The following is a 26,689-nucleotide window of genomic DNA, read 5'->3' as shown; positions in this document are numbered from 1 at the left end:
TACTCTTTCAGGAAAGGGATACTCCTTCGTTGCTCCGGTTGGAGTCGCTCGCCGCTCCGGAACGTGTGGTCCAGTCGCATGGGAGCCGGCGGTCCTGACTCCGTACACGGTCGGGCTGCGATCCGCTTATTGGAGAAGGTAGTCTTTGGCCACAGGACAGACTGACCCTGGGAGATTCTAGCTCTGGGACCTGAAGTAGAGCTTTGCCTGCAGGAGACATACGGGTCCTGTAAAGCATGAAAAATGCAGTGCCTTATGAACGGGTCAGTGTTGGGTGCTTGGGCTCACGTTGTTAGGCTGGGAGGGGGGCACGTCGCTCCCAAATTTTTGGTTGGATTATGTGTGACATTTCCATTTGTGCAGTGTGTTTGTGTGATAAATTGTGACACTTTTTGTGAGTCCATTACAGCTTTTTCTTAGGTATTGTCCTAAAAGGGGACTTGAGAGAACTGCCTTCTCTTGGGCTGCAAAGGGGCAGGGCAGCTGCAGTGGCGGCGAAAGCGCGCCAAAAGTAACCCGGTGACCAAAACTACTGGATTCAAACGTGCCATCCAATCCATGGGAGGGGGCGTGGCTGCATTCCAGGCTTAAAGGCGATCGGGGGACTACAAGCACGTTCCAGCACAGCCTCATTAAAAAGCTGATTAGTTCCCGCCATCATCGCTTGCCACCATCGCTTGATAAACCGAGTGGAAGAGGGTACCCGTCCTCTCCAAACCCCGAAGAGTAGAACACCTTACCTCCAGACTCATCCAGTGACGGTGGCAGCAAAGAGGCCGCTGGAGCAGCGCGGCCAGCTTCAGCTCTCATGAGTGCACCTTATCCACCATGCTCTTTACTCTTGCTTTATGATGAAGCAGAATGAGAACTTTCCTGGCGGAAGGGTTACCTAAGTCTGTTACCCAGGAAGGGCCCAGTGCTTGTTCCTTCGATCCCTTCTGGGAACTGAGGCATGGGTTGTTGGACAGAGTCTGATTTTCTGCATCTCTAGCTGTAGAATGGACCTTGCCCATGTTTTCTGGAACCCCCGAAGTGTCCTCTAGTTCTCATAAGTCCTGCCACAGAAGTGGCACCTCTGTCCCTCACCAGTCCTCCCTTTCAGGGCCAATGGGAGGACTGGATTTCTGAAAGCAGAGCTGCATTGCCTGGCATAGCCGGCGTCTCCATGTCGGTCTCAGTCAGTGGATGACCACCTTGATATAGCGGGGCATTTTCCCCTGTTGGAGCCACGTCTCAACTCGACCCGAAGGTACTTTAGCGTTTTGCTTGAACCAGTTACATCTCATAAGTTATCACTAGGAGAATAAGTGACTAGCCTATAATTGCTTGATATCGAGCAAGCCTTCTCTCTGGAGTGGAAATACTTATGGCTTGTCATGGAAAAGATGGGGCTTGGGCCACAATACCGTGGGTGAAGTAACTATATACGGATCGAGTGTGCACAGGAACCCTAGCATCAGACTGAATTTGGTTAGCTAGAGTGACTCAGCACGGATGCCCTTCTTTCCCCCTTTGCCCCTTCTATTTGCTATAGCTATAAAATCCATGGAAGCTGTTGACCCGAGTATTGTTGTCTTGGGGCATCCGAGTTGGAGAGTGTAGGAAAGTCCTCCTTTTTGCCCTGGTCACCCCTACACTTTTTGGACAGGTACTGGTGGTTACTGACTCTTGGCTGTGCCCTGGGTACTGCTTACCAGTCCCAGGGCCAGTGCCCTGTGTAAAATGGATATGCAAATTAGGCTAATTATAATTGGCTAAGTTAACCTACCTATAAGTCCCTAGTATATGGTAGGGCATGTAGGTTTAGGGACCACAGCATAGGTAGTGCACCCAAAGGTCCACTGCTGAGGTGCCCAGTGTCATTTTAAAAGCAGGCCTGCCTTGCTGGCTGCTTTTAAATTAAAGTTATATGCAAATTCGACTTTGGAATTAAAATTAGTTCCAAAGTCTTAAACTACCTTCTTTTTACATATGTCACCCCTAAGGTGTGCCTATGTTCCCCTAGGGCTGGGTGCAATGTAACTATAAGCAGGGACATTATAAAAATAGTTTTATAAGCCCTGGTGAGGTAAAAACAACCAAATTCGTTTTTCCCTCTTTGTAGTGAATGGCCTTCGTAGGCTAGAATGGGGAGACTTTATTTTAATTTGTAAAGTCTCCTTAAATGATGCATACCAAGAGTTTGGTATCAAATGAATTGTTGTAATAAATCTCACAACATCCAGTTGTGGGATTTAATATAACTTGTTCAGGTAAAGAGTTTTAAACTTTACCTGAAAAGTTGCCAATTTCTGCCCTGCATTGTTTTTGCTACTGTGCTCTGATTGTCCAGCCTTTAGCAGCCTGGACAGGCTACCTTGATGAGGTGTGAAGTGGCCTGGCTTCACACAAAGGAATGTGCCTGTGGGAAGTAATCTCCCCTCAGCAGATGGTGAGGCAGGAAGGGGGAGGGCTGCCAAACTGGTCTTTAAAGGCAGAGAAGGACATTTGGAGCAACCAGCAACACCCCACATCCTGCAACCCCAGACAACTAGGTGCCCCCTTGATTAGATTAGGAGAGGGGTGTGTTTATGATTTTTAGCCACACCAGTGGGTGGGCTCAGCCAGATGTAACCTCCAAAAATCAGATTCAGCCATGATGGATTTTTGTAGAATGTTGCCTCCTGGGATTGATTTTTGCCACACTTCCCAGGAAGTGGTCATCACAGGGGAAGGACCCTGCACCTGATTGGAGAACCAGGACCCCCTTGCTTTTCACCCAGGAACAAGGATAAAACTGGCAGACCTGCACCCACACCTCAGTTCCCTACCACATCCAACAAGGAAGAACTACAGAAGGAGGACTGCCCTGCTGGACCCCTGGCCTGCACCTGGAACCTGCACTTAGAAGGACTGCACCAGCTGCACACCTGGGCTTCACCACAAGAAGGACTTTGCCTGGCTTCAACTGGTTTAAGGAGGGACTCCCTGTTTGCTACAGGTGAAAAACTGCTATCCAGAGTCCCCTGCACCAACTCCTGAAGAAAGCGACCAGCTGACCACTGTCCAGTGGCCAAAAAGGAGTTTGCGCCAGGTGCATTCTGGGAGTTGTAGTCCGCACACCCCAAGGACCATCTCAGAACTTCTGGACCCTTGGGGTGAGCTGTGGACTTCAAAAGAACCCTAAAAGGACATATGGGAGAAGCCCCAGACGTTTGGAGAACTTTTGAAAAAAAAGCTCCATAGAGGGACCGACCCGCCGTGGCAACTCTAGCCGGCTTGCCTCAACCGCGACTCGGCCTGATTTGCTGGTTCGTCCCGGTAGAGAAAATCTCTGAAAAAGAGACTAAGGGCCATATGTACAAACACATTTTCCCATAGACACAGAATGGGCAAAACTGCTTGCTACATCTGGCCCTAAGTCCAAAGGTAAAAAGTTGACCGGGACCTCCCAGCCAGCGTATCTGAGGAGGGCTCCAGGGTCGTCAGATCAAGATCCAGGTTTACCCCGGTTGAAGGATTTTCACCTAGAAAAAACGACTAAGTCCGAAGGTAAAAATCTCCACTGAAGATTCCCGCATCGCGTATCTGGAGAAGGTCTCCAGGAGGTCGGATTGGACTGGCAGGTTCGTCCCGCTGAAGAAAATCTTCAAAAAAGAGACTAAGTGCGAAGGTAAACTTTTAACCGAGGCCTTCCGTGGCCTGTAGCAGAGCAGGGCTCCATCGCGGTCGGCCTTAAACTTTGACTTTTCCCCGGCCGAGGTGCAGCCAGATGACCCGATTGGCGCTTTTTGTTTCTAGGTGCTAAAAAGCAATAATTCTTTAAAAAATCATATCTCCAGTTCCCCTTATCCTATTTTATTCGTTTTTGTGTAATTTTAAAGATAATAATTCTTTAAAATTCATATCTCCGGTTCCCCTTATCCGATTTTATTCGTTTTTTTTGTGTCGTTTTAAAGATAAAAATATAATCTATTTTTATAAATTTGTTTTGGGTTTTTAAACTGTTTCCTGTGTTTTTTATTTAATTACTGTTTTTTGTGATATTTGAATGCTTTACACTCTGTCTCCTAAGTTAAGCCTTGACGCTCCTTGCCAAGCTACCAAGGGTTGAGCTGGGTTTAATTTACTGAGACCTAACTGGACCTTAGTGGAGGTTAGTGGCCTATTGCTAAGTGCAGGTACCTACCTGCCCTTACCAATAACCCGTTTTCCAACAGAGAGACCATGCACTTGGTATCCCTATAAATGTGCAATGTCCTGGTCGGAGTGCAGCCCAGAATACTCCATCCCCATTCTTTTGTATGCACTGCAACTCTACAGAAGGGTCATGACCCCGGGTCAACATCCGGAAGTCTCCCCTCAGGGGTGTATACTTTATTAAAATATCTACTTGTCTATGGGACTGGTTGCTTCTAAAGCAGTCGCCCTGGGGATTATGATCCCCCTTCTCCACCAGCGGTCACATGGTGGTAGCTGTCTCAGCTGTGGGCATAAACAAAGCTGCAACTTGTAACCCAATTACCCTGCCAAAGTGTGCAAAATCACTACAAGCCATCAAGGCGTTCCTGTCTACCAGCAGGTTTCAAAGTGGCTGATGGCCTGAATTTTCTACCTGATGCTGTGGTCCGCAAAGGTGAATTTATCACAGCGCTTATTCTGTGCAGAATGAAGAAAAGCCATTTCTCCCTAGGCTCTGATTCCCCAAAAATACCATTCCACTGAAGAAGGTTGGGTTTTTATCAGTAATACCATCTCCAATAACAAACTACGCAACAGTATACACATCTATTTTCCACATGACAAAAGTTGCACTGCGGTGTGCAGGAAGTTATCTCAGTGGATGTTGCACAGACAATGTGCTTATTGCGGCTGAAATCTTTGCAAGCATAACTGTCCAGTCAGGTTTGAACGGAACTCATGTTCGTTACAAGGTATGCTCATCATATCTGAAGCTATAGAAACATTGCGTTGGAATGCTTTCTGAAACAAGATTGACAAATTCGGTTTTGCTTATTTTATCTCGGAAGTGAACAAGGCACAGGGTGCACTTCATTCAAAAGACATAATGCAAAGCCATGCAATGTTGAATTAACTGAGTTCGGAAACCTGAAACCCAAGTTTGTCAAAGAATGTGAAGAAAAATCAGAACTTTGGAAGTACTGGGGAAATGTTTTACATATGATGGCTCTATTGAAAAACATGATACATGCTGATTGGGTGCTGCATGTTAAGACTATGGAGTCACTAATTACTGTGTGTTCACAGTTTTGTTTGCTACCTGAAATATGGGTCCTGGTATTTGGAAACGGCGAAGAAGCCAGAGGTGGAAAAAACATACCTCTACAGAAAAGTAATCCAAAGACATTTTGTGCTGAGTGGGAAGGGTCAATTCTGTGGTTCCAGATAAACTGAAACAGTCAATTCAGCTATCACAGAAAACCTCCAGGGGAATCATTGGTAAGACACATAAAAATGAATATGTTGCTCAATGGCAGCTGGTTTACCATGAAATCCTTTCTATTTGTAATGTTTTCAGAGAGATGACAAATTGAAAATTAATGGGTCATCGTGAAACTGTTGCTCACCATGAACTTTTGGGGGAAAAGAGGGGAATACTTTAATAAACATGTTGACAGCCTTGCTCGTTTCATGCAGCATCAAGAAAACCACTTTGAAATGCCTGTGCAACGACACAACTTCGTGACCAAACAATATGTGGATAATGATATAAAATCACATTGACTTTTGATCCTGGAACATGGATCAAAACTATATGCAGAACTGAAGCAGGAGAGATTTTGAAAGATAAAAAGCTGTTTGACATACCTAAAGCTAAACTTCCACGCTTTAAGTGCCTTAGTAAGAGTTTTGTCCTATCGACTTCTAAAACGGTTATGAAAAACAGCTTTCGCAAGCACAGAGAGAGAGATGGATGTAGTAAAAAGGAATACATTTAACAAGCACGTTCCGTGGCATGGTCTCTTTTTTTTTTTTTTTTTTCCAGCCAACATATTATTTGGTGGTAATGCTGCAGCAAAACAAGTGAAGCACAAACTCATACAAGAGTTCGGGGGGGGGGACCTTTCACTTGAATTTCATTTTAAAAAGGTGTCTTAATTGAAAACTGCTGTTATGGACTATATCTCAATTGCAAATGGTCAAGATTTTATCCATGAAAAACATCGACAAGGTCATTCAGACTTTTCTACAGATGTCGGTCAGTGTGCACCATGCATGAACTGCACATTGTCTGTCTTTGACAGTTACCTTGAACTGTCTGTCAAAGAATGTGAGAGAATCATATGAATGTCTACAGGTGGACCAACTGATCTTGCCTGCATCTAAAATTCAACACCTATACCTATGCAATTTGTAAAAATCTGGACAAGATTAATTTGACAATGCTAACTCGCCAAAACATTGCTGATGCTTCAGTGAAAACTGAATTTGCAATTGTTGCAAGTGGAATGATTGTCAATGAGGAGCTGGTGCATGCAGAGAGAAATTCGAAAAGTACAACCATATTGTTCAACATCAAATGGGAGGAAGCTGACCTTAGTGTTGTGCCACATGCTGAAGGGGCAGTTCAAAATGGCTCCAATAGTCATTGTACTGTCAAATGACACATGTTATTATTGTGCTACTTACCTTTGTTGCAATATTTATAAGTCAGTGATTGTCAGAGTTCTAGATGCATTAAGGACCGGGCTAGAAGAAAAGACACTTAGTCCTCTTTCAGATTTTGTATAAGAAACTTGACCAAGAGATGGCAGGTGTTCTTATCAAGGCACCTATTCTTACTGCTGATGAAACTATGAGCACAATTGGAACAAAGCTTTGAGCTTTAACCGCTGAACCTCTGAAGTTTCTAAAAGGCATTGATGAGGCACAAGAAGAATGTGATTTTAACAAAGTAGAAAAATACCCCGTGCATGTGTGGAAAAGGAGTTCTGATTGTCGCATATTTGATCTTCGGTGCAGTGAGTTCGTAATCAAGGGCCCTTCCACCGACATCCTATTAAGAGCGTTCTCCTTAATCAGAAGATGTGTAGATGTTTTGGATCATGCATATTTAGAGAAATATTTGTTTGAATTTGGTTGGGAAGATATTGAATGGGGTGCTAAAACCTATAACATTTCAAACACCTCTACCCACAGAAGTTGCACGTACATGCAGAAGTGTGCTACAAAAAGATGTCCCTGTCGATATGCTCTTCTTAAGTGTTCAACATTCTGCAAATGTGTACCACAAGCTATTGCCGAAACAAATAAAGTGAACTATCAAAATGTGTCTAACACAGGAGTGAAACTTTTTTTTTCATATTCCGATCATAAACTTTGGAGTATATGCAAGATAAAAAAAACAAAAAAAAAAACATTTGTTTCATTTATACATTTTTTTCTCTGGCATTGTGGAAAATGGCTGAAGGATTTCCCTGAGGAGTTATTTTCTGCCTCTATAGGACTGCCTGACCCCTGGTACCTATATTTTGACACCAAATAAAGTATATAGGTCTCATGGATCCTGAAATATTTAATCATCACTGCAACACATCTGCCATTTTTAGGTCGAGCGTCAGTGTTCAACCTGGTGTATACTTCTACTGTGGGTTAAAGCAATTTTCATTTGTTGATTGCAGTGTCCTTTCAAAAGGTTTGTTTGCTAGTGGTCAGTTCTGCCTCTTTCTGTTTCAGAGCAGTGAGCAACCACTGTGCTCCACTTTAGTTTCTCTATCTGTTGCTGTGAGAGACTATTTTTTACATTTCTTTGGTGCTCCCCTTTCACTATGAGTGTTTTAGGCTGGTAGCTGCCTGTCTTTTATTGCAGCTTTCTGTTCCTCCCATGTGGCTGACAGTTGTTTTGGCTTTTTCAGTGCTATCCTCTTTTACCTCCTACTCCTAAAATAAGCTTATTTTACTAAACAAACACCTGTTCATTTAGCTCACTGCTCACAAAAGCCACAATATACCTTTGCATCCTAAAGTGTCTATTTCTCCAGGGCCCCTCTCTGCCAGCACTCATGATATCGCACACAAGCCGTTTCTTATCTCCTTTATTGGGGTCATGAATCTTCTCAGGCTGCTCTGCTAATTTGATTGGAGCTTTGTTGAAATGCAAGGCAAAAATGCTTTCAGGACATTTCATTCTATTAACATACAAACACTGTCCTTGGCCCGAAGGGTGAAATTCCCCTTCTGTTCACATTCAGTATATTCTTGACACTGCCAACATTGTGGACCGAATTGGCTTGCCTTCTGTATCCCTTGCTCCTTTTGTGTCTCTCCTTTGCAATCATGGCAGCCCTGGTGCTTTAATTTGGCTTGTTTAATGTTTTACTTTTCATTTTCAATTTGTGGCAAGAAAAGTCCAGTTAGGATTTTTTTCCCCTTTCTTCTGTCTCTCTCCTAGAGTAGCTGCTCGCGTCACCTTTCTGATTATTTTCAATATGCCACACTTTTCTTAATCGTTTTCTGTGGCACCAATGGCTTCGGAGACTAAAGGGCCGTAACAGTCCTAGAAACCGTCAGCTCATCCTGAAGAATATTACTAACAGGCCAAAGAGAGGTTGCCCACAGGAAACACAGAAATGCCTATCTGTAGATCAAAGTCAGTCAGGCCTCTCTGCAACACAGATACCACAGAAATACCTTAGAACCACCAGTCCGCGCTTCAGTGTGACGAAAAATAAGCAGAACTTGCATTTCTGTGTGGCAGTTGATATCGTATTTAATGCAGTGTGAATGCACCGTGAAAAATAGATTTCATTTTCACCCAGTTTTAAAGCACTCCAATTACCATACTGGGAAGGATAAAGGGCAAAGCTGGCCCTCACAAATTATGGCCTGCTGTCTTTAGATCACACATTTCTCTCAGAAAGTAATATATTTTTTTTTAAGCATGCTACTCTGCTGGTGAATGGTTCTAGGAATAATACAGAAGTATCGTCCCTAGGACCACAGAGTGCCAGGTCCTGATTAATACCATACTTTCAATTGTTGTTTGCCACATCCACAGCTTTACGATAAGTGTGTACCACGTCAGTGCCTTAATTTGAATTATTGTATGCCAAAGCAATACCATATGAATACCACACATTTCATAACCACCAGGTACCACATTCCTAGCATTACGGTAGGAATATCACAAAAACACCGCACTATGTGCTTTATCTAGAAGATTAACAGCAGCATACCACAAACACAACTCCTTGGAAATTAGTGTTCAAGATCTGAATAAATTCTATATCACTGACCCAGAAGTACCAAATATTACGCCACAGTGACACAGATCAGAGTATTACCACCTGAGATGCTGTACCAGACTTGGGTCATTTGATACCAGATCTGGAGCACTAGCATAAAGGGCGACACAGAAATACCAGGGATATGGCACAGTATGTAAAATTCAAAGTACACCCGTAGAAATACTGTGTTGTGTTTTTAACCTCCGTAAACCAGATGCAGAGCATTACGGTGGTAATCCCCCTCATATTACAAGCCTGAGGGCGTGTACTACGGTAAACCAGAGACCGTACTTTATTTCTCCACTCCATTACAGTTCACGCCAGAATTGCACGGGGTCGGGAGATGGGGCGCATATAATTGGAATTATAAATCTTTGGGGAGTATTATGCAGAAATTGGACTTACTGTGCCGATTTTGGCATATTTTCCCAAATATTTAACCCAGATACCTAATCTGCTTGCAGCAGGTGAAACCTTGAGTGACATACCATGGAGCTCCTGTGTTCCCGTAAAATGCATTATTCCAATGGGCCTATTACCCCATTATTGGCATTAACAGGCCACTCGTAATGGAGGCCCGAGTGCCATATGTAGGCCATCAAAACATTAAAAGGCTCTAATTTTTGCAGTTTTATAGTCTCAAGTCTCCCAAAGAGCATTCAACTGCTATACATGAGCATCAGATTACATTATAAGGGGAAATTATTATTATTATTATTATTATTATTTTTTTTTTTTTTCTGCATGGATGTTAAAGGAACTTTTGTTTTATAGCTGGGAGAAGTTATGTTTTATGCGCCTTGCTTCTAAAATCGTTGCAATAGGCCTGCTAGCCCTGAAAATCTGTAATGCACTACACCCTCTAGGGGCTACATATATGGTTACACTGCATTATTTTCTCACAATCTTTTTTGCCCTGTGGCTATGCTTTCTGAGGGCTGACTATATGGTTACATGACTGTTTCTTCCAAATTGTGTTTTCATTGTGGTGTTCTCTGTGGGCTGTTCTGAGCATTGCAGTCAACATACTATAATACTTGTGGCACTAAACCCCACCCCATAATGCTTTGCAGGTCATTAGTTTTATGAAACATTTTCGCTCATAACTCAGCCTGTGGTGGTCCTAGGACAATTGGACCACCTTCAAAACACTTTCTGTCTACATCATCTCTGGGTACTCAAACTAGGTTAGTGGGGACTTCAAAATAACCCCTCCCACCATTCGGTATCTTAAGTTTTCACATGGCTAGAAGTTTTGTTTTTACAGCTGGGAGAAGGTTTGTTTTAAAGGCCTTGTTTGTAATATAATTGCAGTAGGTCTGCCAGCCCTAGGTCTCTAGGGGCTAATTGTATGGTTACACTGCTTTACTTTCTCCAATTTGTTTTCATGGGGTTATGCTCTCCAGTGGCTAACAATATGTTTACATTGCCATGTTACTTATTAATGCTATTTCTATTATGGTGCCCTCTAGGGGCTATTAGGAGCATTACAGTCTAATGCCAAGTTTATTTCTGATAAAGGTTTATATGATAATTGTATATGTTTTATTAATCTCTCCTTATTACAATTATGACCACGATTCAGGCCAACTTGACATCCTTATTACAGTATGCCTGTTTGAACACTCTAGATATGTTTGGGTGAACCCTTCTAGTTATTTCTCCTCTGTGGCTGTCTGGTGTCTTTTTGTGTTAGCTGGCCAGCAACTCTGATGGTGGGGTGGTGAAAGTGGTGTTCTATTTGAATTAGCATGGCAGGTTTAAATTAGGATGCTACATGGCAACATTTTCATTTTTTTGCTGCAGATAGAGGAAGAAGATAAATGGAAGTGTTTTAGTTATGTACAGGGCCAATTGAATTACATGGCAGGAAAAATGAAATTATGAGGCAGGGTTGACCGTTTTGTTTTGTAGCAAGAAAAGTCCAATTATGAATTTACAATGCCTACAGCACTAACTCAAGCAAATGTGAGTCCTATTACATTGCACAAGCTTGTATTAAAATGTCATTCAGAAAAAATCAGCAATGTCTACTCAAGCTAAATTACTTCTCTAATGATTCAAAAATGAAAATCTCTCTGGAAAATAATTTTCTTACAGAGGTATATAATGCGGCTGGCATTATTACATGTGAGTCCACTCTTGAGGATCACAAATGTGTATATCCTGGCACGCAGGTATCGTAAAAAAATCGTGCTAGAGGAAATGGACAACGAAGTGAAACTGCAGGATCATAATACTCTTCTACAAAAAAAATTATTCCTAACCCAGCGAAAAGTACTTTCATCTCAATGTTCTACCAAGTCGAAGTCTTTCAAAAATATCATCAATAAAAGATTGGAACTACTGCAGGCATGAATCGGGCAACATTACAGTTAAATCATTTAGATAGTATGAATGTTATGACCTTGGTATAGGCTGGTTATGTCACTAAATAGAGTGCATTGTACTCGGTCACAGACTGATTTGTAGGGATATCATCATATTAAAACTGTTGGGTTCAAATAGCCGGTGTTGTGTTTTTTAGGTTTAACTAGGCAGTACGAGATGCAGTTTCCGCAGGGCTAGTCTTAAAATCGTGCCATTGAATCCATTTTTATTAATGACAATGTCTATTGTTTTTCACACTGAGCTCATTGGTGGTTTTTGCTAACACTGTTGTACCAACACATATCAGCCACGATCCTCAACTTTAGTACTGTTTATGTATAGTATTTCACATGAAACTGTTAACGTTTACTAACCACTAGATTCAACAAGCACTGGTTGTGAGCTTTTTTTTCACCTCTTATGTTTTGAGACATGATGTGAACGAGAAGTCTGCTGTTACTTCTGTTACTTTTTTGTGTTGGGGGGGGGGGGGTCGAGTTGACACTTCCCAACTTTGAGCATGTTTTGTTACACTGTGTTTATAGTAGCTTTTCTTTGCTCAGAATAATGCTTAGACCTTCAAAGTACTAATATGTAGGGGTAGGCATTCATACACTCTTCCCTGATTGCCCATTTTTTTAAGGTTTTGCCTGCACATGTGCTTGCTTGTGAAATCTTTTGATGGGGTGGTAAAAAAAAAAAAATTAAAAGGGACTTGGAATCAGCCCCACACTTATCATAATGGTTAGAGCAGAAGGCCCTGATGCAGGGATCTGACCGGGGACCAGGGTTCAATTCCCACCTCTGAGGGTCTTGGGCTCAATTCCCTTGGACCAGATAATTCTCGCCTCTGTGCCTAATCTAATTAATGGGTCCCACTCTGTAACTCTGGGCAATAGCTTGCTTAATCTCCACTACGGCCCTGACAGCGCTTGGATGCCTGGCTTCAACCTGGGGGTTGCCCAGGAGTGGACGCCTCACAGGGAAAAGCCAGGAGGGGTTCCACAGCGGTACGCGTACAGCTCCTTGAGACCCTAACGGGTGAGTAGTGCACTATACAAGTGCGAAATTTACATTTTTACTTATCTGAATTAACCATTGGATTACTCCAACATTGCTCGGATTTACCTGTTTAGGATTAGCCAGCACATGACTTTGTGTGTGTGTGTGGTTTTTTTTTTTTTTTTTTTTTTTTGTGTTTTTTTTTTTTCCTCCCTGTTGTCTTCGCTTATCTTGCTGTCAGCTTGCCTGTAGATCAAATACTCCTTCCGGTCACTTCCCATTGGACACTGGCCAGTGTCCTTCCTGCTGGCTGTTCACCGAAGTTACTTCTTTCTTCTTCTTGCGTGCTGTCTACTTTCTTTGACTTCTTCTTTCTTCGTTGCTGTCTTTTCTTTTTACTTCTGGCATGCCATCTTCTTACTTTACTGACGTCTTCCCTCTTTGATGTCCTTTTTTTTTTTATATTTTTTTTTATATATTTTTTTTCTACATCTTCTCTCTTCTTTGTCTGCCTTCTTTGTCAGTCTTGTGCCCTCCTCTGTTGTCTTTCCCGCATGCCAATACGTTTTGCCTTTTGTCTTTTTATCTATGTGACTGGCTCACAAATATTAGAAAAACATTATTTGTTTTTAATTAAATAAAACAAACAATTATTATAACATTTTCCCAAAATTTAGTTAGCCAGTTACATAGAAAAAACAAGTAAGGTGAAACCTAATGGCTTTTGCCAATTCTTGTTTTTCTCTGCAGGGAGTCTTATTTATTTATTTATTTATATATATATATATATATATATATATATATATATATATATATATATATATATATATATAATATATTTTTATTTTTTTATTTTTAATGTTCTTGGAATCTAATCAGTGCGGACACATCTAACGTAATAATACATACCCATAAGGAGTGATTTTACACAGGTGATAAAGCGGGTGTGCTCGTTTAAAGGGTAGGTAGGTTTTACAAGGATTTCCATGTAATGATTTATGAAGCACAGAGTTGTTAACTTCATGGTATAGCATCCGATTTATTTATTTATTTATTTAAATTGTTTAAAAAAAAAAATATATATATATTTTTTTTTATAGGTTTCAACTGCACATCGCTTGCGATGTGCTTGTGGAATCTATTGTGCTTACCCTTAAAAGGGGCTTGCATCCCACTCCCTTGCTTTTCATTGGTTCCTGTGCTTGCCACTTTTTCTCTGTTTCAATTGGCTGTAGCTCGATTTCATGCATGTACCAGTGCTTGTTCCTCATGCTTTTTATCAGTGTCCGATGCTGAAATTCTGTGATCATCTGCCTTGGTTTAAGAACTTCTGTTTTTTAATTAATGTGCTAGTTTACTCATAGCGCAAACCCTAGAGATAGTATTACAGGCACAGAGAAATTAAGTGATTTGAACACAAACTCTGGATATTATGGGCCTCGTTATGACCCTGTCGGCCTTAAGATTGCGAGGATCGCGGTGGTGGTCCGACGGCCACCAATGTGGCGGTCCATCGCAACACTGACTGTGGCAGTAGCGCCACGGTCAGACCACCAGCACTCCCAGTTTTTCTCCATAGGAGGGGCAGGCGGTCCTATTCTGCCAGGCCTGCGCTGCGAGCAGCGCTCCCCTGGGGATTACAATCCCCTTCTCCGCCAGCGGTTACAAGGTGAAAGCACCACCATGTAACTGTTGGCGGGTGCATGGGACCCCGGGGGGCCTGTTGTGATGTTGGTCTGCTTTGCAGATACTGAACATCGCGAAGGTGCACTCTACGCACTACAGCATTGCCGCCAGCTCTATTATTAACCTGCTTCAATATTGTAGGCTGTTTCCCGCTGACCCAGTGGGGAAACTCTTAATGTGGCCCGCAGAAGGCGGCCACACTGGTGGCAACCTGACCATCGGGTCTTCATCAGATGGGCTTTTCAGTCTACTGAAGTCGTAAAACCCCCACCCCTCCGCCTTCACCACCACCACAATGCCTCACACAGAAACTCGAACCTTGATCGCTACAGCAATCGCCAGTCCCCCTGGACCAACACTGAGGCACCTACTGTAGTTTTTATTTCGGTTTTTATTTGCAGATGTATAATCACACACTCCATGATTTCATCATTTTAACTTTTATTTTGCTCTCATAAACACAAGCCAGAACTCTGTCCTTGGTGTGCATGTGCTATGGTATGTAAACATAACATCTAGGGTCTTAGGTTGCAGGGGCAGATAAAGACACTGGCTCTGTGTGTCGCCTTTCATCTGCATTGAAGTGGTTCATAATTCCCTATATAGTTTGATATGTTGGGTTTGTTGGCGCCATTGTACAAAATTGAGTTTGCCTTGGTTACAGTTCCAGCTTCCTAATTCGTCTTCACTACACCCATTTGGTGTGTCTGTGTTATGGGAAATGCAGAATGTATGTGCAGCTGAATGTCCAAGAGGAATACTACTCACCCCAAACACACACCCTTTTTCTTTGGGGAAAGCCCTTTTGTTCTTGATTCAGAAGGGATGTGCTGCGCGGGCTCTGTCCCTCTCTTTGGCCCGCCAGAACCTTTTTAATACACTGAAAGCGCTACCCCACAGAAGCCCCATCAAAGAAAATTGCGGCTTCAAGTACCTAGCTGTGCTGTTCCCCATTATTGGGTTCTGGGTTTCTTTCTTACGTCGGACACGCTAGTTTGTCCAGGATGCAGTGGTGCTGGAACAATTTTTGGAGTGGGGGTTCTGCTATTAATGTTTTATCACTTAAGTCATAAGGATTGTGAAATACCCAAGTCATAGAAAAAAACAAGTGTAGCAAATGAGCCATGTCCATTTAGCAGGAGGGTGGCAAGGGTGTAATGTGTAGTTGGTGGTACATTTTGGAACACTGCTGAGTTAGCGCATTGAAATTTACAAATGGCACATTCCTCATTGAAGCGACTACTCTATTTGCATAGACATGCAGTTTTACTGGTAAAAATATGTAGTGCAAAAATGAATGTGTGGAAGTCGTATTTCAGTGAATATTTGTCATTTTGCATCAACAAGTAAAGTGTTTTGATTTATTTTTGATCCTGTAAAAATCCATCACACTTCACAATTTCTAAAAGTGCTTTACTTGTGCTTTCCTAATTGCTTTTATAATTTGAAATATGTGCATTGTTTCCCTATATTTAAATGCGTGTTTAAAAAAAAATAATAATAATAATAAAATAAACTGGCATGCTACATACAGCCTTTTCCCTTTGTTACCTTTACCACAGCAGGGTTGTCACCTAGATCCGTTTTACAATATCCTCTTACTCTGCAGTCAGAAAAATAAAAGTACACTACAGTTTGTGAATGAGCAGCACTTTGTCAGAAGTTAAAGCTTGATATTTGACCTTTTGTTTTTGAACACGCAGCAAATTCGACAAAATGCACATATAATTAAAGGCTTCTTCTTCGCTCGCCCACCTTCTCAACTTCAGCACAATTATTTCTGGAGGTGCTGCAGCGCCTCTGCTTCCAGCCCCACATAAGGATGCCATGTTGCCCCTGTGCACACAAAGAAAATTTCCACTGTCGGTGTTGTTGGGGGGTAGTAAAATATACAAGTACCAAGGCTGAACTGGCCTGTCTTGCTCTGTGACCCAGTGGAACAACACCTGCTGCACCAGTGGTAGCTATGTTCCTGACTAAATGAGCATTAAGCGGAAAACCCAAAATAGATTGCTGCACAAGTGGGTGACATGGTCCCTTTTCTTCCACTATTATCACCCTAATTTCAAGGATTCTGGCTTAGAACAAAGTGTGAATGGCTTCATGGGCTGTAAGATCAGTAGTGTATTCGTCTTGATTGCAATTGCGTGTTTTAATAATGTTATGTCGTGAGTTTAGGAGATTGTCTTTGATGCTTATAATATGACTTTTTTCTGGGACTTGTTGTTTCTAAAAAAATATCGGCCTTCCTTTAAAAAAAAATAAAAAAATAAAGCTGCTTTTACTTTGAGTTACTAAAACTGTATGGCAGCTCAGTCACAGTCTAATTCCAGACTGAATCCGCTCTCCCCCATAGTTCATATATATGGTTTTCTACAGAAGCCATTTCTTTGAAAACACTGGTGAGCATGATAATGTGTACTTAAATAGCATTTTTTTTTTTTTTTTTTTTTTAAGCATAAGTCCGTTTTGTGCCCAATTTCCAACATTTATCTGTGTGGCACTTCTCTGATTTCTGGTTAGTCTGCCAAAATGTAGGATGTTTTTGGGAAGTTTACTATCACGCAGTTCATATTCCTAATCTTTTTAGTGAGCACAATGTTGATATTATGGTACACCTGTTGTCTACGTACGGTTTTGTTTTTTATGCAAATAAAGGTTGTTGAAACTAAATATGTTTGCTTGATAGTGATTTAAAGACGCAAGCGGTCATTACTATTGTAGATGTGACAGAATTGCCAACTACTCAGTATTGCCTACCAAGCTGCCAGGCTAAAAATAGTTTGGAGTTAACATTTGCCCTTGCTTTGTGGAAATCTATCATAGCAATTGGAGACACTGTATTATCTAAAGGTGGGACCTTGTAGCACTAAAAATGCTCGGCAAGCTAAATCTTATAACTTAAAAAATATTAATCACATAGGCGAAACCTAATGCATTTACCAATGCGTGTTGTTATAGGAGGTTGATCCGTGGATGTACTGGCTTGCATCTGCCATAGTCTTAAGTGCTTCATTAAGTCGAGATCTGACACTGCGTCGACTATGAGCGCAGTAACTAACCTTTTTCATTGCTTAGTTTCACGTAATTTATCTTTTTTTTCGTGAAGTTAACTACATGTAAACAGGCTTCATTGGTGATTTAGCGTTAGATTCGGCTCGGATTCTGTACGCCTCCCTAGCTACTTTAATAAAGCGCTCCTAGTCCATGTCACCGAGATTTCTCTAGCAGTAACTTACATTTTACAGGTACCCTATTTATAAGGGTTTGGTCCCCTTGGTATGTGATTTCACACTTCAGGATGGGTCGGTTACTGGATAAGCACAAACATTTTTAAGTCTTTTAAACCTGAGCAAGCTGGGGGTCCTTTAGTAGTAAGCAGAACCTTGTTACACATGGTTTCATTCTTGAACATGCAAGCTTACGGAGGTGCACAGCTGCTGTCGCTTCGCCATTCTAACATCTTTCTGAGAATGTCTTTTGGAGTGGTGTTTGTCATAGTAAATTGGTTCGCAAATAGTGGTTATGATTTTGTAAGTTTTGAAACTATTTTGGAGATGAGTTGCAACAAAGTTAAGTTGATGCTTATTAAAGGTGTTGAGGCGGTCTTTTTTTTTTTTTTTTTTTTTTTTTTAATCATTAGAAATGAGATGATTTGTTTATTGTATCGGGAGTTGACAGGTATTCTCGATTCATCACTGTCCATGCCTCCCCTCCCCAAGTCAACACCATCTCCTTATCATGCTTCCACACTGTGCCTGCTCCGAAAGATCTTCAAGCGGATGCCCATCGATGCAAGAACAGTCACTTGTCCGCAGTAAACTCTGCTATGGCAAGCACTCTATGCTGGAATAAAAAAGAAACTCCTATCAAGACTCCAGAGAATCCAGAACGCCGTGGCCATACTAAACCTGGACATCCCCTAGCAGTAACAACGTATCGCCTTATACTCCTGACCCATGCATTTAAGGCTCTCCACAACATCGGATCAGCCTACTTCAACCACAGTATCCCCTTCTAAAAACTCTGCTCTGCACAACTGGCCCTTGCCACCAACCCGAAGATCCGGAAGATCCTTTTTCTACCTCAGCGTGCAGACCTGGAACACAATGCCACTCCAACTCAGGCAGTCCCCTTTATTGGCTCAGTTCAGAAAGGACCTCAAGACCTAGCTCTTCGACTGACCCGTGGCCTCCAACTAGTGCCCTGAGACCCCCTGGTCGATAAGCCACGCTATATAAATGGTGATTGATTGGAAGTTTCTATCGCTACACTAAGGGGAGCAGTCTAGCCAAGTATTCAAAGTGTGGAATTTTAAGTACATGGGTGTTTCTTTTGAATAGCAGTACACATGGGTGTACCTTGCTTTGCATGTTTTTTTAGATTTGTCTCGCATTACTAATGAGCCGCTTGGAGTTGGGAAACCTGTCTGCCCAATAATGAATAACTGTTAAAATCAGTAAAAATGGAAAACTGGGAGCCCTAATCATAATAAGCCATGTAAATCAAAAACAAGTATTGTATATTCCACTTGGCTTTTTCAATGATTTCATTCAAGTATCTTTTGTGGAGTAAATGAAAGTGAGTAATTTAGTTGAAATGTGTAGCATGCCAAATTTGTTTTCAATTTGATGAAATTGTAAAACATTGGGTACACATTGATTTTTAGTATGGTGTGCAACATTTTTGTTGTTCACAGAACATAGTGTCAGACAGGTGTATGCTATAAAGTATCCAGAATAGATCAGCCCTCTCCTTCCTTTCCACCCTTCCTGACATGGCTCCTACTCGCAACTTCACCCAGAGCACTTCTTGTCCATTGTGCGCGGGGAAGTTCAGGCTCTCTTGTCCATGGGAGCAATAGAAAGGGTGCAGTCATGGGAAACTGGGACTGGTTGTTACTCCTGCTACCTTTCTCGGTACTAAAGAAAGGTGGGGGCCTCTGCTCTATCCTTAACTGTTACCTTTTGAACATCTTCTTAATGAAGAAAAAGCTTGAACTGCTCATCCTAGCATTGGACCCACAGGACACTTATTTTCACATCCCCCATCTTACAGACCCACAGGCGGTAATGTAGGCCACAAGCACTTTCAGTACTTGCTGCTCCCCTTCGTCCTTTCCAGTCCACTGCACTTCAGGTATTCACAAAAGTGATGGTGGGCACTGCCTATCTTCTTTGATTAGGAATACCACCGCAACAACTGGTTGCTGAAGGCGGACTCGTTTCAGAAAGTTGTAGAAAAGGCACTTTATGCAGCATACTGTTACACATTTTGGAATGGTATTCATTATTTTATCATTTGTAAACTTGGTAGTCTGGGTATTGGCTGTACCTCATTGGGAACTGTTGAACATCCAAATATAGTAATAAGTAAAGTAAGGTGAAAAGTCCAATTTTGTTAAAGGGCCTTTCACTGAGTGGCAACATGTGTCGGTGCATTTTTAGTAACTTTTGAACCATTTAAGCTAGATACCTTTTTTCATTAAAATCTTCAGATTATACGGCAGATGATGGATTGTGTGACAAATGCAGCAAATCTATAAGGATGCAAAAATCACAGCAGCCACTTAACCGCATAATTCTGGGTAATGGGTACATGTTCTCCTGTACAACATGGCTGCCATGGGGTATTGCAACAGGGTGGCTTGAGGTTGTGGGTCCTTTTGGAGGAGACGTTCTATATCTAGAAATGGGTGATTGCTCAGGGTATCTCCCGGATCACCCAGTACCTTTAAGTGCCAAGGTAGTCAAACTCGTCCATTGCTTGCTTAGTGGATCACAAATGGCATCTACAGTCCAAGGTGCACAAGTTGTCTTCCGGGAATGGAGAGAACCCTTCTTTTCAAGTCCACACAGAATGCTCAGTGTCCAAGCTTTTATGCATTGGAGTTCCCAAGGTAGTTCTTGCTCAGAGACACATTTTTGTTTAGATTGGAGCTGGGGATCCTGTACTCCTTCCTGGCTCTATTCCCTGGGTTCCGAAGAAGAGCAGGAACGGGTGAGTGCAAGCCATCCTAATGGCTTTGGACTAGGCAAGGATAGTGTTGTATTTGGGACTTCTGACTATTAGCATCTGTCTTCTGATTGGCTGCCTCTTCAGAAGGACTTCTTTTTGCAGCAAAAGCTGAGTTCTCCACCTTGCAAAATGTATACCTCCATGCTTGGAGATTGAGCAGCAACAGTTGTTGGCCTTTGATCTTCCTCCCAAAATAGTAGGTATCTTTTTTGGGAGCCAGGCATCCCCACACTAAAAATCTTTATGCAGGATGTTCGTGTTCCTCTCAAAATATCTACAGGCATAGTTGTGTGGCATAACTGTTGTCTTTCTCTGTCCCAGCATGGCCTTGCTGTGACAATAGTTAAATCGGTCCAGTTGGCTTTCCTGTTTCCAGCTGATCAGCCATCCAGATTTAAATCACCTGTTATAACATGCTTTTTGAAAGGAATGACCCATATGTTCCTGCCAACACCATTTGTGATGCCTTGGTGGGACCTTAAAATTGGTCCTAATTTTCCTCGTGAGGGCCTCGTTTGAATCAGTTCCTTACACTGAAGACCTTTCTCATGACAATAAATTCAGCTCGCCACATGAGTGAAAAACAAGCACGGTCTTCCTAGCAGCAAGTCCTACCATTTTTGACCCAGAGAACTGATGATCAGCACAAAGGCTGCATTTCTGCTGATGGTTGTTACACCTTGCCACACAAGGCAGTTTGTTCCCAAAAAGTCTTCTCAATTATGTTTGACCTTATACAACTCTTCTCATACCAGTTTTGGGATAGTGGGACACAAGTATTTTGTGTGAGGATGTCTCTCACCATACTTGCTTTCTTTGCCCTGCCTCTTCCACCCAAGGAGGAAGAGGCATCATCGAATAGACCCAAAGAGAACCCTCAACTTCTTCATCTATTGCGCCAAAGACCATTGCATGGACTAGCCGCTTTTTTTCTGCCCTTCTCTGCAGCACAGAAGGGAGAAACTATGCAGAAGTAGACCATCTCCAAATGGATTGTTTTGTGCATTAAAACCTGTTACTGATTGGCCAAGAAACCGCCTCAAGAAGACCTATGTACTCTTCCCACAGAGCAAATCCTGCTACCATTGCTGGTGTGCCAGTTGTGTATATCTCTCAGGCTGGTATGTGGGTGCGAGTTTACATGTTTGCAAAGCCCCGCTGCCTGAATTACCTGGTCTGGCGGAAAGGGCACTTTGCCAGCACTGTCCTGCAGGATTTTCTGGTCTCTGTCAATCTATGGCCTTCAACTGTGGCTTTAGTATCTATTCACAGGGTGAGGCGTCTGCTGTAATGCTGTTTTTGATGTATACTTTAATTGGAAATTTCTCACTGGCCCACCCACCCACCACTCATTTCTGTGGAATGGACTCATTTGGTTCCTATTGGGAAGATGCTACAATCTGTACAATCTGATTCATAGGCACTTGGCGCCCGTCACTGCATACAGATATCAAATATAAACTGATGTTGGCACGTGGACGTGAAGGCTATATAGGAGCCCACCATCGGTTCTGGGGCAGCACGGACCTGACGCATAGCCACATGATGCCACCTACGGAAACTGAGTAAATTCTCCAGATCCAGAGTGGAGCCTTGGGATATTCGCAAAGTGACGAATTTGTGATTAGAGTATGTGCCAGTAAGAGCATCACCAAAGACAAGTACTTTTTTCTTTAGCCCTTTTATTCTGAGCATGCAATCAATCTTACCCCCCCCCCCCCCCCCCCAAAATCTCATTTTTTTTCTCCGCGTCCTAGAGGCAGCCTCCATTAAGGGCAACAATACAGGATGTGTGTTTTTTTTTTTTTTTTTTTTTCTTTTTTTCTGCGGTCTTCATTCAGAGTTTTCCCCTTATTCAGTATCTTCTCTGGGAGGCTTTTAGAGTTGTGTGTGTGGTGGGGTATTTATTTAAAAAAAAAATATATATATATATATATATATATATATATATATATATATGTGTGTGTATATATATATATATATATATATATATGTGTGTATATATATTTTTTTTTTTGTGTGCAAATTTTAATCACATTGTTGGTAAGTCAGACTCCAAGAGCCTCTGTTGTAGAGATTGATGGCCAGTGTGAAAGAATGGATCCTTGGGGAATTCTAAAGGTAACAGGTTGCCCACCATCTTTGCCATAATACTGTGTGTGCCATATTAGCATAAATACATAGGCACTCATCGAATAAGAAAGGCTCAGTTTACAGACTTCAAATATTGTTTCTGGACGAGACCCCTTAAAAAGCCAGGCAATATCGGTATTTGTGTTTTATCACAAAATATTGCTTTGTTGGGAATCCTTTGAGGAGGATGTATGCTCATCAGTGTTGAAGTGAGTAAAACATGATGGTCACTATAAAGCAAAAGTCTTCCCTATTGTCAATGTAGTTGTAGCAAAGACAGCTTCATATATAAAGCATCCAAACTTATATGGAATTGGACCTCCCACAATGAAAATATTTAAAAATATAATTTGTGAAATGAATTGTCAATAGTATGTCATGAAATAAATGCAAATAATATTATTTAGTGTCAAAAAGTTTATATAGAAAGATTCATCAAGTGTGCATTTAGGATTCAGTGTTTGATTACTTTTGTTATACTTGACTACAATTTCAGAACTCTGACTCCTTTTCTTCTATAATATACCACAGATGTTCTGTCGCCCATTAATTTTCTCTTCTACACTTTTCATAGTGGTTTAATAGTAGAATAATTTATTCAGAAATTAATTCAAACTGAACATGTGCATAATTACAAAGTGCCAAGATTGAGTATGGATCGGTAATATGATTCTGTCCTATTAAAAAAAATAATAATAATGGTTTTCTTTTTTTTTTTTTTTTTTTTTTTTTTTTTTTTTTTTTTGGCTTATTTAAACAGGTGATCAAAACAAGAAGATATGTTCATTGGAAAAAAGCAAGCCAGTCTTCTCTAACAAATGAAGTAATGGTGTGTGAAGAAACAAATTCTGATGGGGCACAGTGTTAAAAGTAATTCAGGACAAAGACAAAAGCCCTAGGAGAAACAGATTTTTAGTGAGATGGGTATATTTCAAATATGATGAGCCTTAGTAGTACTGAAACAATATGAGTTTGTGTATTGAGAAGACCAAAAGATGGATTAGGTTGGAGAAAACTAGAAGGAAAACAATTGATAAGAAAAGCTTTGGTTAAATGATTACAGGTGAGCTGTGTTAACTGTGTATCAAAAGTGACTAAATCAAGAAAACTGTTAGTGATTGGAGAATGGATACGTACATGGTACTTTATAAGTGCTCTGCATGTGCAAAGGGGTTGAGTAAGAAAAAGGTATGAAAGAACACCTGCAGATGAGAAACCTAATGAGTGCAGCAGATGTGTAGAGTTTTGCAAGTTCTCACTTCTAACTAGGAAAAAAATAATTTAGGCAAGAACCCCTATCAGTGCACTAAATGTGGGAAAAGCTTCATTCATAAAGGATACCTTAATATCCACAACAGAACCCATACTGGCGAGAACACTTATTAATGTGCTAAATGTGGAAAACGTTCTGTTGACATGTCCTCACTTAATAGGCATGAATTTTCACATTTACATACAGGTGAAGCACCTCACCAGTGCCCAGAATGTGGGAAAAACTTCCGTGGGAAACAGCTTCTAACTGAGCACGAAAGAACACATGCAGGTGAGAAACCTCATCGATGCACAGAATGTGGGAAACGTTTCACCCAGAAAGGATCTCTTACTATCCATGAAAGAACACATACTGGTGAGAAACCTCATCACTGCACAGAATGTGGGAAAAGCTTCAGTTGGAAAGGATCTCTTACTATCCATGAAAGAATGCATACTGGTGAGAAACCTCATCACTGCACAGAATGTGGGAAAAGCTTCAGTTGGAAAGGATACCTTACTAGCCATGAAAGAACACATACGGGTGAGAAACCTCATCGCTGCTCAGAATGTGGGAAAAGCTTCAGTCGGAAAGAATCTCTTACTATCCATGAAAGAATGCATACAGGTGAGAAACCCTATTATTGCTCTGAATGTGGTAAAGGTTTCACACAGAAACAGCGTCTTGCTAATCATGAAAGGACACATACTGGTGAGAAACCTCACCAGTGCCCTAAATGTGGGAAACGTTTTAGTCAGAGAAGTGGCCTTCTCAACCACATTCGAAACCATACAGGTGAGAGGCCGTATCCGTGTACTGAATGTGGGAAATGTTTCAGTCAAAAAGTACATCTTGCTACCCATGAAAGAACACATACAGGAGAGAAACCATATCCATGCATTGAATGTGGGAAAAGGTTCAGTATGAAAGGGTCCCTTCTTATTCATGAGCGGACTCATACAGGTGAGAAACCTTATGACTGCGATGAATGTGGAAAAAACTTTGCTTGCAAGGCCTCTCTTAAATTACATGTGAGAGCACACACTGGCGAGAAACCCTTTCATTGCTGTACATGTGGCAAGAGGTTTAACAGTTCGTCTGCACGCATAATGCATGAAAGAACGCATACTGGTGAGAGACCTTATCAGTGCACTGAATGCGAGAAGACATTCGTTAGGAAGGGACATCTTAGTACGCATGAGAAAACCCATACTGGTGAGAAACCTTACGATTGCAGTGACTGTGGAAAAAGCTTCAGTAACAGGACCTTTCTTCTTACTCACAGGAGGACTCATACAGATTTAAAACCTTTTGATTGCATTGACTGTGGGAGAAACTTTGGTCGGACAGCATATCTTACTCACATGAGAATGCATGCTGGTGAGAAGCCTTACCAATGTATTAGTTGTAGGAAAACCTTTTTTGTGAAGTCCTCACTTACTAGGCATCAAAAAACACACATTGGTGAGAGGTCTTCCATAGACTTGAAGGTGTGTTGAGCTTCACTTAGAAGGGATATCCTAATATTCATGAGAAGGCACATACTAGTAAGAATCCTTATAACTAGTTTGTGGAAAAAAGCTTCATTCACATGATTTGACTTTTTATCCATTACATGACTCGCATAGGAGAGAGATTGTGTGATTATACGTGTGAAAACACATAATGGAGAGACGCTTTATTAACTTGTTAAATGTGAAAAAAAGATTGAGACATTGTCCCTTTGTAACCAGGGAAAAGCCATTTTTAGTTAAAAGAAAACCACTTTAATACACAATGTGGTAGGATGTTCAGTAAGAAGGGCAACCTCATGCCTTAGAAAATAATAGACAAGAAATTAAATTAGAGAAAATCTAAGTATGGTAAAAGAATGCTAAAGGCTTCAGTCAGAATGTTTGCCTATTTAGCCACAAGGAGTTTAAAAGCAGAAGTGCACTAAATGCAGGAATCATCTGCTGAAAGAACACCTTATTGTGCACCAGAGAATAAACACAACTGTCCCATTCTGCAACACCCAGCACCTGATGGACCTCCATTGGCTCCTGATCCAGAAAAGGTGCCACTTCAAACTCCTGACGCCTGCCTTCAACGCCCTCCATGATAATGGACCCACCTACCTGCACCAACTCCTTCACCTCTGTTCGGCACGCGTCGCCCTTGAAAAGATACCATTAATATGCAACTGCCTCACCGGAGGACATTTCTTATACTGCCACCACCAACGCCTAGAATGACATCCGCCTCTGCTCCCTCACTGACCCACTTCAGAAAAGGAATTGAAAACCTAGCTTTTTGAATAAACACCTCAGCAAGCACCTAGAAACCCACTCTGGTGGCAAGCAGCGCTATACAAATAACACCTGATTGATTAACAGGCATGCAGATCCTGAGCAACATCTAAAGGTCTACATTTACAATAGATTTAGTATGTAAATAAGCCTAATTATCCTTCTGTTATCAAACTAACACAAAATGGATGGTGTTCAGGACTGTTTTTCAGTACATTGACTGGGTAAGGTAAAAGGAGAAACTGAGTATTTCGGGCTGTGAATTCCAGGTTCCACTTTTATTGCTGGTGTGGTGAAAAGTACAAGGATCTCCTAAGAAAATTCAATGGTAACAGCAAAACAGTGTCCAGCACATTCCATTCCTCTGCTGCTTTCAGACTTGGCTGTATTTTATTTGTTTATGTGACTTACTCAAGAATAAGTGAAAAATCTTAATTAATTTGATTTAAAAAAAAGTTTTCTCTGCATTCTTCTGAATTCTAAAGAAAGCTATTACACACTTTTTTTTCTTTTCGGAAAAGGAACGTTTAGGGATACAGCCAAGTGGTACAATAAAAACACTGAACAAGAAACTGAGCACCGTTGCATATAGTATGTATGACTTCTAGTACACGTTTGGTTCACTAAGCAACTTCCCAATTCTTAATCCCCCATTCTCAGATGGTATGATTCATAAGGTGAAGATAACACCAGAACAAGTGATCAAGAGGTTA

General features: G+C 41.4%; 1 protein-coding gene across 1 annotated transcript; it reads left to right on the top strand.

Annotated features, from left to right (window-relative positions):
* The first annotated feature begins 8 nt into the window (after positions 1-8).
* On the top strand, positions 9-26,552 carry LOC138304341 (zinc finger protein 135-like). The gene is made up of 2 exons (XM_069244310.1): positions 9-263; positions 23,197-26,552. Exon 2 carries the CDS (start codon positions 23,853-23,855, stop codon positions 25,185-25,187), a length of 1,335 nt encoding a protein of 444 aa, XP_069100411.1. The 5' UTR covers positions 9-263; positions 23,197-23,852; the 3' UTR covers positions 25,188-26,552.
* The last annotated feature ends 137 nt before the right edge of the window (positions 26,553-26,689 follow it).

Source organism: Pleurodeles waltl, chromosome 7, assembly GCF_031143425.1.
Source record: "Pleurodeles waltl isolate 20211129_DDA chromosome 7, aPleWal1.hap1.20221129, whole genome shotgun sequence".
Classification (NCBI taxonomy): Eukaryota; Metazoa; Chordata; class Amphibia; order Caudata; family Salamandridae; genus Pleurodeles; species Pleurodeles waltl.
This window is presented reverse-complemented; position numbering and strand designations above follow the sequence as displayed.

Coding starts and splice junctions, on each gene's coding strand:
- LOC138304341 (XM_069244310.1), top strand. CDS start 23,853: ATGTCCTCACTTAATAGGCATGAATTTTCACATTTACATACAGGTGAA.